The sequence below is a fragment of the Onychomys torridus genome, chromosome X, assembly GCF_903995425.1.
Source record: "Onychomys torridus chromosome X, mOncTor1.1, whole genome shotgun sequence".
Classification (NCBI taxonomy): domain Eukaryota; kingdom Metazoa; phylum Chordata; class Mammalia; order Rodentia; family Cricetidae; genus Onychomys; species Onychomys torridus.
Genome location: NC_050466.1, coordinates 125800621 through 125818114, shown reverse-complemented (window position 1 = coordinate 125818114; position 17494 = coordinate 125800621). Strand labels below are relative to the sequence as shown.

General features: G+C 36.7%; 1 protein-coding gene across 10 annotated transcripts in view; it reads right to left on the bottom strand.

Annotated features, from left to right (window-relative positions):
- Positions 1-17494, bottom strand: part of Pak3 (p21 (RAC1) activated kinase 3) — a 275597-nt gene that overhangs the window by 46619 nt on the left and 211484 nt on the right. For 8 of the 10 annotated variants that reach the window (XM_036174016.1, XM_036174019.1, XM_036174017.1 and 5 more), the window contains 5 exons: positions 17011-17055; positions 15658-15811; positions 14690-14727; positions 2643-2774; positions 265-430 (listed from right to left, as the gene is read on the bottom strand). In XM_036174016.1, the coding sequence (XP_036029909.1) occupies positions 265-430; positions 2643-2774; positions 14690-14727; positions 15658-15811; positions 17011-17055 (535 nt within the window). The remainder of the gene's footprint in view (positions 1-264; positions 431-2642; positions 2775-14689; positions 14728-15657; positions 15812-17010; positions 17056-17494) is intronic. The other 2 variants (XM_036174022.1, XM_036174024.1) reach the window with 1 other exon arrangement.

Here is a 17494-nt window from a genome sequence, read left to right as displayed (position 1 = left end):
GAATGCAATCTTAAAACTTAGTAGCTTAATACATTTTGTCAAGTTTACATCTTCATTGAGCATTCTAAATGAAAATGCTTAGTTTCTCTCAGACTAGGAGTATAGGGGAGAGACTAAGCTGACTCATATTCACAGTAAGTCCAAAACATTGTATTTCATGACTTAAGGGATCCTAGAGTCTGGCAAGCAGATTCGGACAACTAAAGGATCAATTCTCCTTCTAGTCACTGTATAAGAAGTACTTTGCTAAGGAAAAATACTCACTTAGCTTCTCTAGGATCTCCTCATCTGTCATCTTGGATTTTTTCCTTTGCCGGTCTGTATTCCTGTACAAAGTACTGGAATTGGCATTTTCAGCAGAAGGTGGGGTGACTTCTTTATTTGGTGCTGCTGGTGAAGCAATAGATTCAACCACAGATCGAGTATAGATCTGAAAGACAAACACCCCGCCCCCAATTCTACAATTAATACAGTAGATAAGGAAAAGTATGGCAGGAAGGCACTGTCACTCTTGCTAAAGAATATTAAGAAATGTCACAGACTCTAAAAGCGCCGAAGTCCCTATCCATGACTTTGCTAATTCTGATCTTGCTGCCCCTCCCTTAATAATTCTTCCTATCTGGTTCATATGGATTTCTTTCCATATTTCCATTTCTGCAGTTTTATAAATTTGCAGTTATGTGTTTTTTATTTGCAAATCATTGAAATGTGATAATCTTGTATCTTCAAATTGTGACACCCCCCCCCCCAAACTGGGCTCATTTAATGTTGCTTTTGGATTGTGCAATATACACATATAAAACAACAATAATTATAGAAGAAAAGGTTGTGGATTTAAGAAGAGGGTTCATGGGAGGAGTTGAAGGTGAAAGAAGGAAGTGTGGAAATGATGTAAATATAGTGCTTATACATGAAACTCTAAAAAAAACCCCAAAAAATTAGATTAAAATAGGCTATTATTGTTAATGATTTATTTTTATTTTTAATTCATGCGTATATACATATGCACATGTGTTTACGTGTCTGCCATGTGTGTTCAGGTACCTGTGGGGCCAAAAGAGTGAGAAGGATCCCCTAGAGTTGGAGTTACAAGTGGTTCTGAGTTGCCCAGCATAGCTGCTGAGAACTCAAGTTCTCTGGGAGACCAGTAAGCATTTGTGACTGCTGAGTTATTCCTCTAGCCCCTAGGATCATATCTTATACTGTAGCTCTGGGAACAGAAGAGATGCACAACAGGTATTAGTTGATTTAAAATATTCTAAAAATCACAATCAAAATGAAATCTTCATGTGTATGTATATGTGTGCATGTTTGTGTAGCATTCGCATGTGAATGCCAGTTGATGTCATTCAGTTGCTCTCCTCCTCATTTTTAGAGACAGGGTCTCTCATTCAACCTAAAGATGGCTAGACTGCCTCGCAACTAGGGTTCTCAAGACCTTTCCCACTCAAAAATTTTGAATCAGAGTCTTACTATGTAGCACAGCCTGCTCTAGAACTTTGGATCCTATGCCCTCAGCCTCTTAAATAATGGGATTAAAGACATGTGCTACAAAACCTGTTCCAAAAGGCATCATTTGAGCGATTGGAAAACAGTCACTGATGTTTTCTTGCCTCAGTGGGATTTTTATTAACAACGCTAAATATATAAATGTTTCATTCTATTCAAGTTACAGAAGCATATACTTTAGATTTGGGAAGTAGAGCCAATATTAACATGTTCTGCCCATTTTGTAACCTGATAAGTTTATTTATTTATCTGTATGTTCAAACCCTCCTTTAAAAAAAAAAATCATTGTTTGTCTTCATTGTACATGGTACCAAGTTACTTAAGGAAGTTTTCAGCATATGTCCTCCCACATTTACCCTTCCTTTTTGCAGGTCTCCTCCCTCCCATTATTCCAGTTTGTTCCCCTAGATCAGTGGTTCTCACGTTCCTAATGCTGTAACACTTTAATACAGTTCTTCATGTTGTGGTGACCCCAACCATAAGATTATTTTCATTGCTACTTTATAACTGTACTTTTGCTACTGTTAGGAATCATAATGTAAATATCTGGTATGCAATTCTCCACCTGGGGTCACAACCCATGAGTTGAGAACCTACCACTGCACTAGATTTTTTTACCTTTCCTTTTAGGACATAGCATATATGTGTGATGGGTGATGTCATTCTGTATGCTGTGAGTATGTGTTGTTCTGATTGCTTGATAAATAAAGCTGTTTGGCCAATGGTGGGGCAGAATAAGGTTAGGCAGGACATTCCAACTAATGAGAAAGGAAGGAGAAGAACAGAGCAGGGAGATGCTGCTAGCTGCCGCCAAGAGAAGCAATATATAAAGGTACCATAAGACATAAGCCATGTGGCAAAGTATAGATTTATAGAAATGGGTTAATTTAAGATGTAAGAGTTAGCTAGCAAGAAGCCTGAGCCATTAGGCCATACAGTTCAAAATTAATATAAGCCACTGTGTATTCATTTGGGTCTGAGCGGCTGTGGGACCACAGGGCCACAGGATCTGGGTGGGACCAGGAATACCTCAGCTACATATGTGCATATCTATGATTTTGTGAAACTATATAAAATCAAGAAGCCATAATAATAATGAGAGAAAACACACCATATTTGTCTTTCTGACTTACTGATTTTGTATGCTCTGGTCTTGGTGCAATGACAGGCGGGGGCTCATTGTCATCTTCTTCCTCTTCCTCTTCTTCATCTTCTTCTTCAGATACAGGGGGAGCCAAAGGAGGCTCAGAAGCTGTTTTTGTATTCTTAGAACAGAAAAAGGTTAAAGACAAGGAATTAGTTTTTCATTATTTTTCTTTAGAAACATGAAAACAGACATGAAATACTTAAATGTGTAGATATAGGATGGAACTATACTATCCTTTATAGTAGCCAAGACCAGTGCACATCAGAGATGAACTGGGGTCATGGTAGAATGGACCATGAAGTCTGTATTATTATTTTTATTTTTCATGATTTGCTTAATATTTTAAAGTTTACTGTTCTTAAAATCAATGACTACATTTAAAATCAAATGAACTGACATTAATACTTTGGTTATGTATGTACTGAGTAGACTAAAAATTTTCCAAATGATAGTGAGCTATGTTTTAAAAGGCTACTTTTTGATAACATACTTACTGTAACCATGAGGATAGATATAGTTCTGCAAACACTAAGAACAAAAAAGCCAAGAAAAGCTTCTTCCTTGTTAAGCCTCCAATAAAGCATCACTCAGTAATAGACACTAACATCCAGGGAACACGTACTCAAACCAATAATTGCTCAATATTATGCAACAAAGAGGATATCTGTCATTTGTAATGATGCACAAAATATAGTAATAACAACCAGTAATATCAATTGCCACAGTACGTAGCATTCAATTTTGACCATACATGTTAACACTATGGGAAAATGCTTGCAAACTTGAACTTTGAAGGAATTAAGGCCATGGTTCTCAAAATGTAGTTACTAGCTCTTCATCATCATCATCATCATCATCATCATCATCATCAAGAGGTTTGCTAAAAATGCAAATTTTCAGAAATTTTCACCCAAATCTATCAATCAGAAACTCAGGAATTTATAAATATGTATTATAATAAGACTTATAGGTAATCCTAACACAGGTTCACATAAACTATGGTATAGGTTTTGTATATGACAACTATCAGACACATGGATACTGAATACACAAAAACATAACTAGTCTGAAATGATATGTGTGATTCTATATACTTGATATAAAAATGTAAATTATTTTACTAATGCATTAATGATTTTTCATTGATGGGTTAAATGACAACATTTAAGATTTTTGTGTATGCTGTATGGGTGTACGGACATGTGTGCCTTCCTGTGTGTGTGTGTGTGTGTGTGTGTGTGTGTGTGTGTGTGTGTGTAGGCCAGTGGAGCAAGTCAAGTGTTTTCCTGTATCCTCTGTTGTGCAGCAATTTCCTTTGAGATAAATCTCCATCTTGGAAAGTTTTGTTAAGACATGAAATATTCTAACAGGAGGTAAAACATTCCTTCCTACTGGAAAACTCAAGCTCAGGAAATAAGCAAAGGTTTCAGGAAATTCCTGAAGCCAACCAGATACACTAGGCCCCTTCTTCCTCTAGTGTATATAAACAGGAAGGACTGCTGAGAGACATTCAAACAAGTTGTGCTTCCTAGAAGAGGCTCAGACCAGCTGAGCCACCTGGGAGAAGCAGAGACCAGCCAAACTGTCTAGAAACAACAAAACCAGCCAAGCTGCCTGAATAGGTTCCGATCAACTGAGCCACATGGAATGGATACTTTACAATCTGTTGAGCTGCCTGAAAGCTGTGCAGTGTGCTCCAGGTTTCCAGCTTTCATGAATTGTCACCCATGTCATGGTGGGCTTGGTGATGCCATTCTTTTTGAGTCATTTCTGCTCTTGTAAGCAATCCCTCACTTATATCCCCATAAATAACCCCAATAAAACTCAATGGTTCAAGGTAGACTTTGTCGAGCTCCTTCTTTAGTCTCTCATTGCTTCCCTATCCAGGGTGAACAAACATTTTTCTTCTCAGAAGTAATGCCACACAACACACTCTCTAGCTTATTGTTGAAACAGTCTCATAACTGAACCCAGACAGAGCTCATTAGCTAGGCTAGAATGACTGACCAGCAAGACCCCAGAACCTGTCTTCCTTACCTCTCAGCACTACAGTAGTATAATAGGCATATGCCACTGCTCCTGAAGTTTACATGGGTGTTGGGGGTCAGAAATTTACTCACTGTTTTTAATATTAAAGGTTTTTTGTAATAAGCAATTTTAATTGGCAAATTTTGATTGTACAATGGCCCTGGGTTGTATAAGGACATCTTCATACAAATATGTAAGTTATTTTGAACACATCCTCCCTCCCCTGAGCTCCTTCCCCCTCCTTTGTTCTCAGACAGTTACATTTCCTGTTCATAGTAATTCCTGCTTTTCATATCATCAGCATACATTCTTTCTAAGTTTTAAATTGATCATTTTGCTTGTGCAGTAATGAGGAACATGGTTGGAATTATCCTCTTTGGTAACAACACTAGAAATACATTCCATTATAGATAGAGTCTCACTTTATGGATAGCATACCTCTTGTAAAGAATGTGCTTCCCATTTGGTTTTGCACATTAATGAGAAGGTCAGAGGATGTTTCTATCACTTCTAATCTATCAGAGTGTCATGTGCTTTATCTAGCTGAGCCCACACTATTCCTGTTTCATTCATTTTCTCTCATTCATCTTTTTTGAAAAGTTTTATTTATTCTCTGAAAATTTCACATAATATGTATCGATCATATTTTCCCTTGCCCCATTTTCTCCCAGCTCCTCCCCTAGCTCCCTACCTATCCAACTTCATGTTTTCGGTCTCTTTTAAAAAAAGAAAAAAAAAAACTACACAAAACATTGATTCTAATTTGTGTTGCAATACTGTATATAGGACCTACACTGGAGTGTGGTTGATACAACCCATGTTTTTTTCCATTGAAGAAAAGAAATTTTTCCTTCTGTGCTAGGAATGAGACTGTGCCTGCTTCTGCTCCTCTATGCTGTTATTTATCTGTCTTGAATAAAACATATCACTAAATTAATTTATCCATTTATTTTTATTTTGAAATATGGTTACTAAAATACTTCAATTATACACATTTAGATTGTATTTCTGCTAACAATGCTATTGAGGATGGGTATTTTTAAATTTTCATTTTGCTTTCTCTGTATTTTTTTTTTCTGTTTATGCCACTGGTTTTGATGACCAAGTGTTCCTAAGGTGAATTTTCATTTCTTGAAGTCAGAACTCCTGAGGCATTTCACAAGCATCCTATTAACAAAAACATTACACTAAAGGACTTAAGTCTGTTTTGGAAATTCCATATGGAACCTTTTTAATCTTGTTAATATCTGCAGTGGAGAATAAGGTATAAACATGTATTGGATATGAGCCAGCAAGAATTGCCTATTTTAAGGAGAATACCGTAGAACTTTTTCATATGTATTTGAAAGAACTCTTGACTGCCCTGATATAGACACATGCTGCCTGCTTTAAAGACCGAAATATATGTTTACTTGATTTTTATGCATATATGTATTAATTTAAACTTTAAATTGATTTTATGAAAATTAGCTTACAAAGGCATTTTCATATACACTTTTCTTTGGTTGACTCTCATCTCATCCCTGCCCTCCATCACCCTGTCTAGCCCTGTTTTCACTGTACCCTTCCAACTCCACTAGTGCCTCCTCTCATTTTCATATCATATGTGTTCTATTTCTCTCTCTAGCTTTCTTGCTTTAATGTTTCATTTTCTGTTTTATGGGTCCCTTTCAAGTTTCTTGGCCTCAGTCCATAATTATGTCCATCTAAATATGCATATTTAATAATTAGAAGCTGGGATTCACATGTGAGAGAGAACATGTGGTTTTGTCTTTCTGAGCCTGGGTTACACTTAACATAACACTTTCTATTTCCATTGTCCTGCAAATTTCATAGTTTCATTTTCTTTGCAGCCTAATAAAATTCCATTGAAATACCAGCTTTTTGGGGGAATGATTGCTACAGAGAGAAACTGCTGTTGGATTATTGATATTTGCTTTGATATTATGATACAGAAAGTTTTCCTGTTTTATGCCTCCTTATCAGTAATGAAGCAAATCTTGGAGTTGGATAGATATTCAGTTGGTAAAGCTTGGTAAAGCATGCACCATATAAGCACAGGGACATTATTTTGAACCCCAGCACTCACATCAAAGTGGGCAGCCCTGGGGAGGCAGAGGCTTGTGGACCTCTGCAGCTCACTAGATACCCAGCCTAGCCTAATCTGCAAGTCTTAGGTCCCAATGAAAGAGAGAGACCTTGTCTCAAAAAGCAAGGTGTACAGGTTCTAAGGAACACATCTAAGGCTCTATCATGGCTTCCACATGCATGCACATGCACATGCACACATGCACCAGCATGCCAATACACAATAGAAAATTACTCAGCTGTTTTAAAACATGAAAATATGAAATTCACAGGTAAATGGTTGGAACTAGAAAAAAAAATCCTGAGCAAGGTAACTCAGACTCAGAAAGACAAATATGGTATATATTTGGCTATATGTGGATGTTAGCTGTTAAATCATTGATAAGCAAGCCACCATCTGTAAAACCACATAGTTTAAGTAGGGAGTGACTTGGGAGGAGGGAAGGATCTTCCTATGAAAAGCAAATAGAACATATAGTTATGGATGGATGGATGGATGGATAGATGGATGGTGTGTGTGTGTGTGTGTGTGTGTGTAAAATGGTAGGATCAAACACGGAGGAGAAGATTGAGGGGATAGAGAGAGAATATGAGGAGGGACAGATGAAAATACTGGTCATTTGAGGGGTTGTATAGAAACTTAATAGTAGAAGCTTCCTAAAATATATTCATATATAAAGGGGATCTAAATGGAATTACCAAATAAAGGGGGAGATGGAACACCTACTAGACATCTCTTGATACCAAATGAAACCTCAAGTTCTGGGAATAGTTTACAACTAATTGAATTGTTGGCCCCAAATAACCCCAAGCAACTGCCTTACTCTCCACAAACTAATGGTAAGGCCCTATTGCTGAAGACACACCTACATAACTCACTGACCATGGAAAAGCCATTGTGATGTCTACCTAGAACCTTCACCCCTGCTGACTAGCATTTATGGTACTAGAGAGTACTCTGTGCACAGTAAAGGAGATAGGTAAACACCAACCCAGCTACAAACCCTTCACTCTACAGTCATGACTTATTTGCAAGATGTGCTGGTACAATAGTGGCCCAAAGGTCATGGGAATAATCAACCATTATCTGACTGGTGTCATTACCCACTCCATGAAATAGAATCCATTCCTGACCTTGCTTGGGTGGCCAAGAGCATGTGGCTGAATAGGCCAAAGACCTAGATGAGAACCAAATACTCCTGTTTTTCTAAAGGTATGTAGCAATCAAATGACTCCTAAGGGCATTCTGCAATACTCGTAGATCAGTGCCTCGTACAGCCATCATCAGAGAAGATATCGCCTGAGGCAGATGGAACAAATACAGAGGCCCACAGCTGGACAATGTGCAGAGAGTGAGAGGCTTTGGAACATTCTGTACTAAATGAGATGTCTTCATTAAATCCCTCCCCTCAGGGCTTAGGGAACTCTGCAGAAGAGGAGGCAGAATGTAAGAGGGGATGGAGCACACGAAGAAAACAAGGCCTTCTAGAAACAGCAGGACTGATGTACAAGGATTATGGCAACATGTACAAGGCTTGCATGGGGTTCCCGTGCTGAGAGGGAAAGTGCACATTAGTTCCCACCCCTAACCCAGAAGGTATGGACAATTGAAAACCACTTGCAAAAGAAGTAGTTTTGTCATACGAGTCTCACTGAATATATAAACCACACGTAAGGGCAGCTTCCATGCACAACAGTAGATAGCTAAAACAAAACATACTCAATGGCAGTTTTGGAGGGTCTTTGCCTCATAAAGGTTTGTCAGGGCTTTTTTTTTTTTTTAACCTTACAAGTCTTTTCAAATATATATTATGGTTTCTCTTTTGTGTTTTCAAAGAACTTCTCTGTGTGCAAACTGGTATGTCTCTGCATCTATTTGTTTCTAGTGCTTTTTGTTTTGATTTTGATTTTGTTTGTTTGTTTTTGTTTTTTGAGACATGGTTTCTCTGTGTAACAGTTATGGATGTCCTGGAACTCGCTTTGTAAACCAGGCTGGCCTCGAACTCACTTCCTCCTGAGTGCTGGGATTAAAGGCATGTGCCACCACTACCCAGCTTCTAGTGCTTTTGCTTCTCTTTGTTTTGTCCTATTCTTTTTTGTTTGGGTTTTTAAATCTTATTTTATTATTATTTTTAGATGCCCGTTTGTTTTCTACTGAAAGAGAAAAGGAAGGGGTTTGCATTTGGATGGGAAAGAAGGTGGGGAGAACCCTAGGGACAGGAAACCATACTCAGAATATATCATATGAAAAAAATCTATTTTCAATCAAAGAATAAAAGGCTAAAAATGTAGATTTCAGAGTTTTATTCTAGATTCCTATTGGAAGCACAGGCCTGGAAGCTGCATGTTATCAGAATTCCTAGGCAACTCTGTTGCGTACTCAAGCAAGAGCCACTGATCAAGATGGACAAAAAGAATCAGCCTGTATTATAATCCAAACTGAGAAATCTGTCAATTATACACCTGGGTTCTCGAGGCACTAATTGTGGCTTATCATATCATTTGTATTGTTTTTACCTCCTACTTGGAATAGGAGCTCAGGTTTATAAATATATCATTTAATTATTAACAGTGTGATCAAAATAAAATATAAGAGTAAAAAATTTGGCTGCAAATTAAAGGTGAGGATCCTGAAAATATTTGGAATACATCTACATAAAAAAAAATGATAATTGGCATTAGTGGGATGACTTCTTTGGTAAAGTGCCTGCTATGAAACCATGAGGGTCTGAGGTCAGATCTCTAGCATCAATGGAAAAAGCTTGACATGGAGCACATGCTGTTAATCCCAACATTGGGGAATCAGAAATAGGAAGACCCTGAAACTCACTGGCCAGCCAATATAGCTGAAATGAACATCTACAGATTCAGTGAGGGATTCTGTGTCAAAAAGTAAGGTGAACCTTGGGTCACTACATTTGCCTGGCATGGACCTCTTGCCTCTACACACATGCACACTGTGTACATGTATACATGAATGTGCTTATAACTGTACACCTCAGACACTCATACAAACAAAGGTGAGCTGTAAAGTACATGAGACTATAGGAGTTGTCACTGGATTCAATACTCAATAATACATAGAAATCAGTTTAAAACTAGAGATGACAACAGTACCTATATTTTATTTCCTACCCAGGCTACTAAAGGATGCCAAACCTTGTAATCGATTGAGCCTGTATTTAGAGTATTTAGTTCCAGTTCAAAAATTCAGATCCCATTTGATAACCAAGTATATACATAATGGACACGGTGAAGTATACACTTTCTCTAGAACCATAATAAAAACACAGTTTTCCATTCCTAAGTGACAAAGTGCCATTGAAGTTGAACCTCATTGAATTTAAGGGTACAATTCAGTTTATTCAATCAACAGGAACTTTGCCTTAAGCACACATACAATCAATTCCTGCTTCTTGAGTTATCAGCCTTTCAAAGTCAAATTGTCTAATAGGAACCCCAAAATCTTTCAAAAGATATCTGCTTCTCTCTCAAATAATGTCTTAGTCTTTTTATCTACCCATATACTATTTTAAGCACATAATAACTCTTAAGATTTATATTCGCATATATCAATTATACAAGATACTGCGTTTCATTTAACATTTTCATACATGCATGTCATGCACAGTGTATATATTCATATCCAATATTTTATTGTCCTTCCCTTCTTCCTCTTTTTCTTCCTAAACAGTCTTCTGTGTACATTATTATCTTTTTAAATCTAGATTTTTCATATGAAAAGAGCATGTGATGTTTGTCTTTTGTTCCTCATCCTTTCCTTCCATGTCCTAATAATAAACATGTTGAGAATTCAAAGCTAGTGTTCATTCCTCTTGCCACTAACTCACTTTGGGCCCTCATTATTGCTGGCCTGGAAACACACATTTTTCTCTAACTAGTCACACTTCATCTACTCTTACCTTCTGTTCTTAATTAATGTTGGACATTTGCTATTAAATTACTCTTCATTAAAGCATAAGCTTTAAGCACCTAATTGCACTGCTCCAAAACACTTGAAGGACTTCCTACTGCATACTGGAAAAGCTAGATTACTTAGAATTCCATGTAAGGATCTCTGTGATTTGGCACCAATTTAACTTTCAAGGCTAAGCTTTGTGATTGATTCTGTTGCATAATCATCATTCAAGCCCATATCCCTTACTCCCTTGCTCTCTTTATCAACATGATCTTTCTCTTGCTTTTCTTTTTTTATAGAATGCTCACCACCATCTTCAAAGACCCAACTCTCATATGCTATTCAAAATCTAACTGACACCAGGCGGTGGTGGCGCACACCTTTAATCCCAGCACTCGGGAGGCAGAGGCAGGTGGATCTCTGTGGGTTCGAGGCCAGCCTGGTCTACAAAGCGAGTTCCAGGACAGCCTCCAAAGCTACAGAGAAATCCTGTCTCAAAAAGCCAAAAAAAAAACCTAACTGAAATGCCACTTTTCATATGATATATTTTTAAGTCAACATCCATCAAATATGCATCACATATCTATTTGCTATGAAACACTAAGTGTAAACATTTGAAAACAAAGGCTTGCTTCCTTTAGCCTCTCCATATCAACACAATGTCTTTCCCATGAATTTACATAGCAAATGGATACATGTAATAGTACATAATACCATCCACATGGTATTATAAATCTTTTTGGTTATACTTATTTTCCCCTAAAAGAATGATCTCCAAACCTTGTGAGGTTCATATAGAAGGCATTTGACAAACACATGCTAAATAAGTGAATATGTAATTATTTTGATTTCCATAGAGCAGATCATATTATTTTCTAATTTAAGAGAATATTTCATGGTTACACAGACTTAGTTTCAATTTTATAAAAAAAACAATAGAAAGAATCTCAAAAGAAAAGTTTATATCTCAAGAAAAAGTAAAATGCAGCATACACATAATCCTAGCAAGCCATCATTAATAACATACCTGAAACATAAGAACTATTTTCACTCACAACTGGTCAAAGTGCTGAGAATAAGTATCAGTGGGTGCTCAGTTACAAATGAGACATCTGTACACCCTGCCCCCTTGCCAAGACTCAGGGACCTTTATAGAAGAGGGGGTAGAAGAATTTTAAGAGTCAGAGGTCAGGGAGGACCAGAGCACAACAGTGTCATCTGGACATGACAGAACTGATGCACTCATGAACTCACAGTAGTTGTGGTTATCTGCATAAGACCTGTACAAGATCAAGCCAGTCAATAGTCTAGCATGGATGAAAAGGGATTCATGAACTCACATCTCCAACTGAGGAGCTACAGAGAGTTGGTAGCTTCTGGGAGAGGGAAAGTCAGTTTTCTTTAAGGGTGTGGCTCCTAAGGTCAACCATGCTCCAGTGGATGGTCCATACCCAGGAGTATATGGGTTACACAAATTCGAGTCAATCAAAGGGTTATTAAATTTCAAACATGAATTAAGAATGTATGGACATGGAACTGGATCTTGGAAGAGTTAAATAGAGTTAAATATGGAGGTAAGTATGGTCAAAATCCATTGTATGAAATTCTCAAAGAATAAAAATATTTTAAGAGATCTATGTCTTTACCACAGATATAAGATTAATTTAACTGAGGCAAAGTAGGTGTTGAATGTAGGCTGTTTCCATTCTTTCCTACTTGTTAATTTCTTTTCTGTTTTTGTTATTTTTGTTGTGGCTCAGGAAGCCACCATGTCAAAGAAAGAAATGACTGATCAGATGTAAGAGCCACATTTTGTTCTGATTGAGGGAATATGAGCAAAACACAAATATGGTCACCTACAAGTCTCTTATGTAGAGAGAATGAATTTTTTACTGGTGCTGACATCTACAAACAATAGTAATAATAATATTAGCTTATATTGAATGCAGAGCATATGCTGCATAGTATAGTATAATATATTCATTATCATATATAATATTCACACAGGTCCTAGGAGGTAGATATTGTTATCATACTTATTTAATGTTGAGTAAAGAGAAGCTCAGAAGAAAAAGAGGCCTGAAAAAGCTAAATTACTTTCACAAATACACACAGTCTGTAAGTAGAGGAGTAAGATTAAAGACTCTGCTCACATCTTTACCTCTTTTGAATTTCTTTCTTTTTTGTTCTACTTTTTTGTTTGTATGTTTGGTATGTTTGGTTGGTTTTTGGTGTGTGTGTGTGTGTGTGTGTGTGTGTGTGTGTGTGTGTGTGTGTGCCTGTGTGCATGTGAACATGTTTGTGTGTGTATGTGTTAAAGATTGAACCAAGGATCTATATACATTAAGCATACATACAAACACTAGTTATACCCCTACCCCCGTCTTCATTTTATTTTTAATCGTCCATGAAATATCAATCAATTTAAGGTATGTATTTAAGTAGTGTTAACAGTCACATTATTGTATATTCAATCAGCACCTTTTTATCTCTCTAAATTAAAACAATTCAACCTTCTCTTTGGCCCCAGATCCTGGCAATCATCTTACTTTCTTCCAATACAAATGTAACTTCTCTATGTAATTCTCATGGTTTTTGGAATCATGCAATATTTGTCTTCTTATTACTGTTTTTTCCAGGTCCTTAGTATTTACCACATTATAACATGTTCAAAATTTTCTTCTATCAGAATGCTATAACCTTGATTTTCTAATGTCTGACCCAAGTGGCCTTGGCTATGAGATTTCATACCATTTAAGTAGCATTTACTATTTCTTCCTCAATCTGAGTAAACCAGAAATAATATTTTCACTAAGGAGGAATAAGTATGTGCTGTAGAATATTATTTTAAGGTGTGTTACTTTTGTTTATCTTGCATTTGTTCAATTCTGTGAATCTGAGTTACTTTGCCTGTCTAAAACACTTGATGATCTAATAAAGAAGTGAATTGCCAATGGTGAAGCAGGAGAAAGGATAGACGGGGCTAGTAGGCAAAAAGAATTAATAGAAGGAGAAATCTTGGAGAAGAAGAGAGAGCTAAGAGTGAGAGGAGGAGGACATCAGGGGCCAGCCACTCATCTACACAACCAGCAATGGAATAAGAAAGAAAGGTATAAGAAATAGAGAAAGGTAAAAGCCCAGAGGCAAAAGACTGACGGGTAATTTAAGAAAAGCTGGCTAGAAACAAGCCAAGCTTAGGCTGGGCATTTATAATTAAGAATAAGCCTCTGTATGTGATTTATTTGGGAGCTGGGTGGTGAGTCTCCCAAAAGGGCCCTCAAAGAGACAAAGAGCAAAAACAACCAACAACAAACATAGGCATTTGTGATGACTTCTTAAGGAACTGCTGAAAGAGCTCTGGAGCATATTCTCATCTTTAGTTCCCTTCTAAAAGATGAAAGTGTAAACAAAGGAGTTGGCAAGGTCTTTCCTAACATGAACATCCTGTCACTATTACTATGTATACACACATGACTACCTAGTATTGGACTATAACTTAGAAGACTATATGCTTGGTCTGTCTTTTCCAAAAATGGATTGTTGTAAATAGTGAATATTTTGATTATGAGAATTATAGTTCATTTGAAGTTTTATCTGGAAGTACAGTGGTAGTGTAGTATTTCCACAAATATCACAATGTAGTCAAATATTTTCCTATAAAATAATTTTGCAAAATCTGTGAGTTCTATACAACTTGTGATAATGAATGTTATATATTTTTAGAACAGAAAACTGATTATAGTGATAATAACAGTGGTGTATGAATTTACTGAAACCCATGGTTCTTTTAATAATAGATAAAATAGATATGTATAGATATATATTAAATATATATTAAAAGGGATAAAATAAATGTTTATGTTTCTAAATTATTCCTTTAAAACTGCTTTTAAAATTTATGTCTAATAGTTGGACATATGAAACCAAATACAAGCAATTATATTGTTAGATCTTAGGTTACAATGATCATGAGAAACAATTTTTAATCTTTCACTTACCGACTGATGTGCTGCTATATATCCATGGGCACTTTTATCTGAAAAGTCAGAAGAAAGAAGTCACTTTTATTTCATAAATCCTACCTAAAAAACTGCTTATCTTTGATGAAAAGGAAATTTCAGCATAAATCTATGATAAATTGCATGTTTCTCTCTTTAAAATGGCTCATATTAGGCCTAACCATATTTCTTAGCAAGTCACTTTTCAAATCTTAATGAAAGCCTCATTTCAACAGGAGTAATGTTATATTTCTTCCTTTCTCTATATGCTAAATGGTTTCCCCTATAAAATCAACACAGATGACTTTTCTCAAAAAATAAAGTGATAAACAAAATGAAAAATGATAAAATATTAAATATAAAATGGTAAATGAAATATGTACATAAAAGTAAATGAAATCACAATTTGGGTTAACATAGTTATGTATACACCAGCAAATGAAGTCACAATTTGGTATTAACAATTGTATTTCAGTATCTACAAATAGTAACATGAATGGCTTCCTTTATCCCCCAAGTGGGGGACCCAATAAGATTAACCTACCAAGCACAACAATTGTTCTGTATTGTCGTGAAACAGATCACTTAATCTAAGGGACAAAATAAATTTCTAGCGATCATTGTTCATCCATATAATCTTACTTCATGACTATAATATCCAAGGCCTGATACTAAATGACGGACTAGACCCATACTAGTGGCGAGCTAAAACAGTGATTGCTGATTCAATCAAACCATCACTGCTCCACTGAACATTTTCCTGGTTTGTACTATAACGACATTGAACTAAAACAAAGCTTCTAACATGAATATCAAATTCCCACCCCATCTGCTGGCTGACTTACACTGAAGCCATTTGCAGAAAACTGAAGCTGACTTCAGTATTGTATAGATATTTTGGCCTCATCATGAAGCTCTGAGAACTGGGATTTATTCTTCACTCTTCAATTCCATATAATTTCCCTTACCTCCTGATGTAAAGCTCATGTATTTCTGATTGTTGACTGTTTCTTTGGAGTCATAAAATTTGAGAACGTCGAGAACTGCTTGTGGGTTCTTCTTCTGTTCCAATTTGGTTATGTTGGAAGTTTGGAGTAATCGTGCCCATTGCTCAGGAATTCCCTGTGGACAACCAAAGGGAAAAATGGCTGCTCAGAACATATCAGGAGCATGTGCATGTTCCAGTAAAGTTCTTCACCAAGAAGCCCATGCTACCTGTAGGATTACACTTGGGAAACTGAAGTTACATTCTAGATTTAACGTTAGTAACTTAATAATGCAATCATTCTCTTCCTTAATCAAAACACATAGGTAAAACTAGGATCCAACTTAAAAAGGGTGGGTGATAGTATGATTGTGATTAAAAAAAAAAAAGCACATGGAAATCACCTCCATATTGACTCTGCTCATCCATGAAATGATGTTTACAGCTTAGCTTAATTTTTTTTTTTCTGGTGACTCAGGGCAGACATAGCAAGACTTCTCTAAATTTGTGCACAGTATAGTAATATGCAGATCAACTTTTGTTTTGTTTTGTTTTGTTTTTATTTTTTTTTAATGACTAGAGCTCTTTTTGGGTGTGTTTTAACCAGAATATCCTTTCAAATAAAAGGAAAGCCCTACCCTTGGTTGGCTTATATTTTCTGTTTATAAAATATAATTTAGGGGTTCTAGGGCTTTATGATAACATCAAATTGAGAGGAGAAAAATTAGAATTGTGGAGGAGCAATTGCCACTGAAACACTAGACAGTAGCACTTATGCTGCTTTGGGTATTTTTCGTGCAGCTTTCTCCAGGGCAAGCCTTCCTCCTCTCCTCCCCCTCTTTCTTCCTCTCTACTTCATTCATTGGCCACATAGAAGCTGGGGACTGTAAAACCATACCAAAGCCTTGAGAGAATTTGTAATGAATAATACGAAGCATTTAGAGCACAGAGGTGGGGAATATTTAGAAATCTAACCAAGAATTATTTAAAATTACAGAGAGGTTAGCTTTACACCGAGCATTTGAGAGTACTCTTTCCTGCATGTTCAACCTGCAGATGCCCCCATTTTATAATTATCCAACCCCCAAGAATAGCTCAGAGAGAGAAACTGATACACTATTGCTGAAGTGCATCCAGACACAATTTTTATGGCTTTGTCCCATGAAGTCTCGGCAAGACAATGTGTGACATGGGCCTCCAGAGTTTGGGAATGACAACAAAAATGTGAGATAAGCCAAGCAACGACTCTACTGCACACACATGAACCTGCTACTGCAGTGCTATGACATCTCAAAGAAGCACTTTGATGCAAGCTTCTTTTGGGCCTGTGACGCACCTCTGGGAGCTTCCCTGGGCACATCTGTGAGCCATAGAGATCTGGCTGTAATGGACGTAAATAAAGAAAGAAAAGAAAGTTAAAATAGAATGTGGGACAACTTAGAAGGTGGGAAGAGATGAAATCAATGGGTCTGAATGGGGGGTTCCCTTTTAAAGTGGGGTGGTTATGGAAATAGGGAGGTATTACTTAAACCAGGGACAGAACAGGCTATAGGACAACATATTTAAGAGAACAGAGAAAACAATAGTGTCCCAAAGTTTGGATATATAATTAATTCCACTTTAGGCCAGATGCTTCCTCCATAAATAGTAAGAATTACCATTAAGCAATTGGGGAAATTACAAAAAAGAAGCAACAAAGATTTGGAGGGACAAAGGATGGCATTATGAAAAGCTTCATCAATCATTTGTAAGTTGCTTTTGTAACTGGGTAATCACAGCCAATGGTCATGGGATGAACTTACAAATTTCAGTTCCCAATT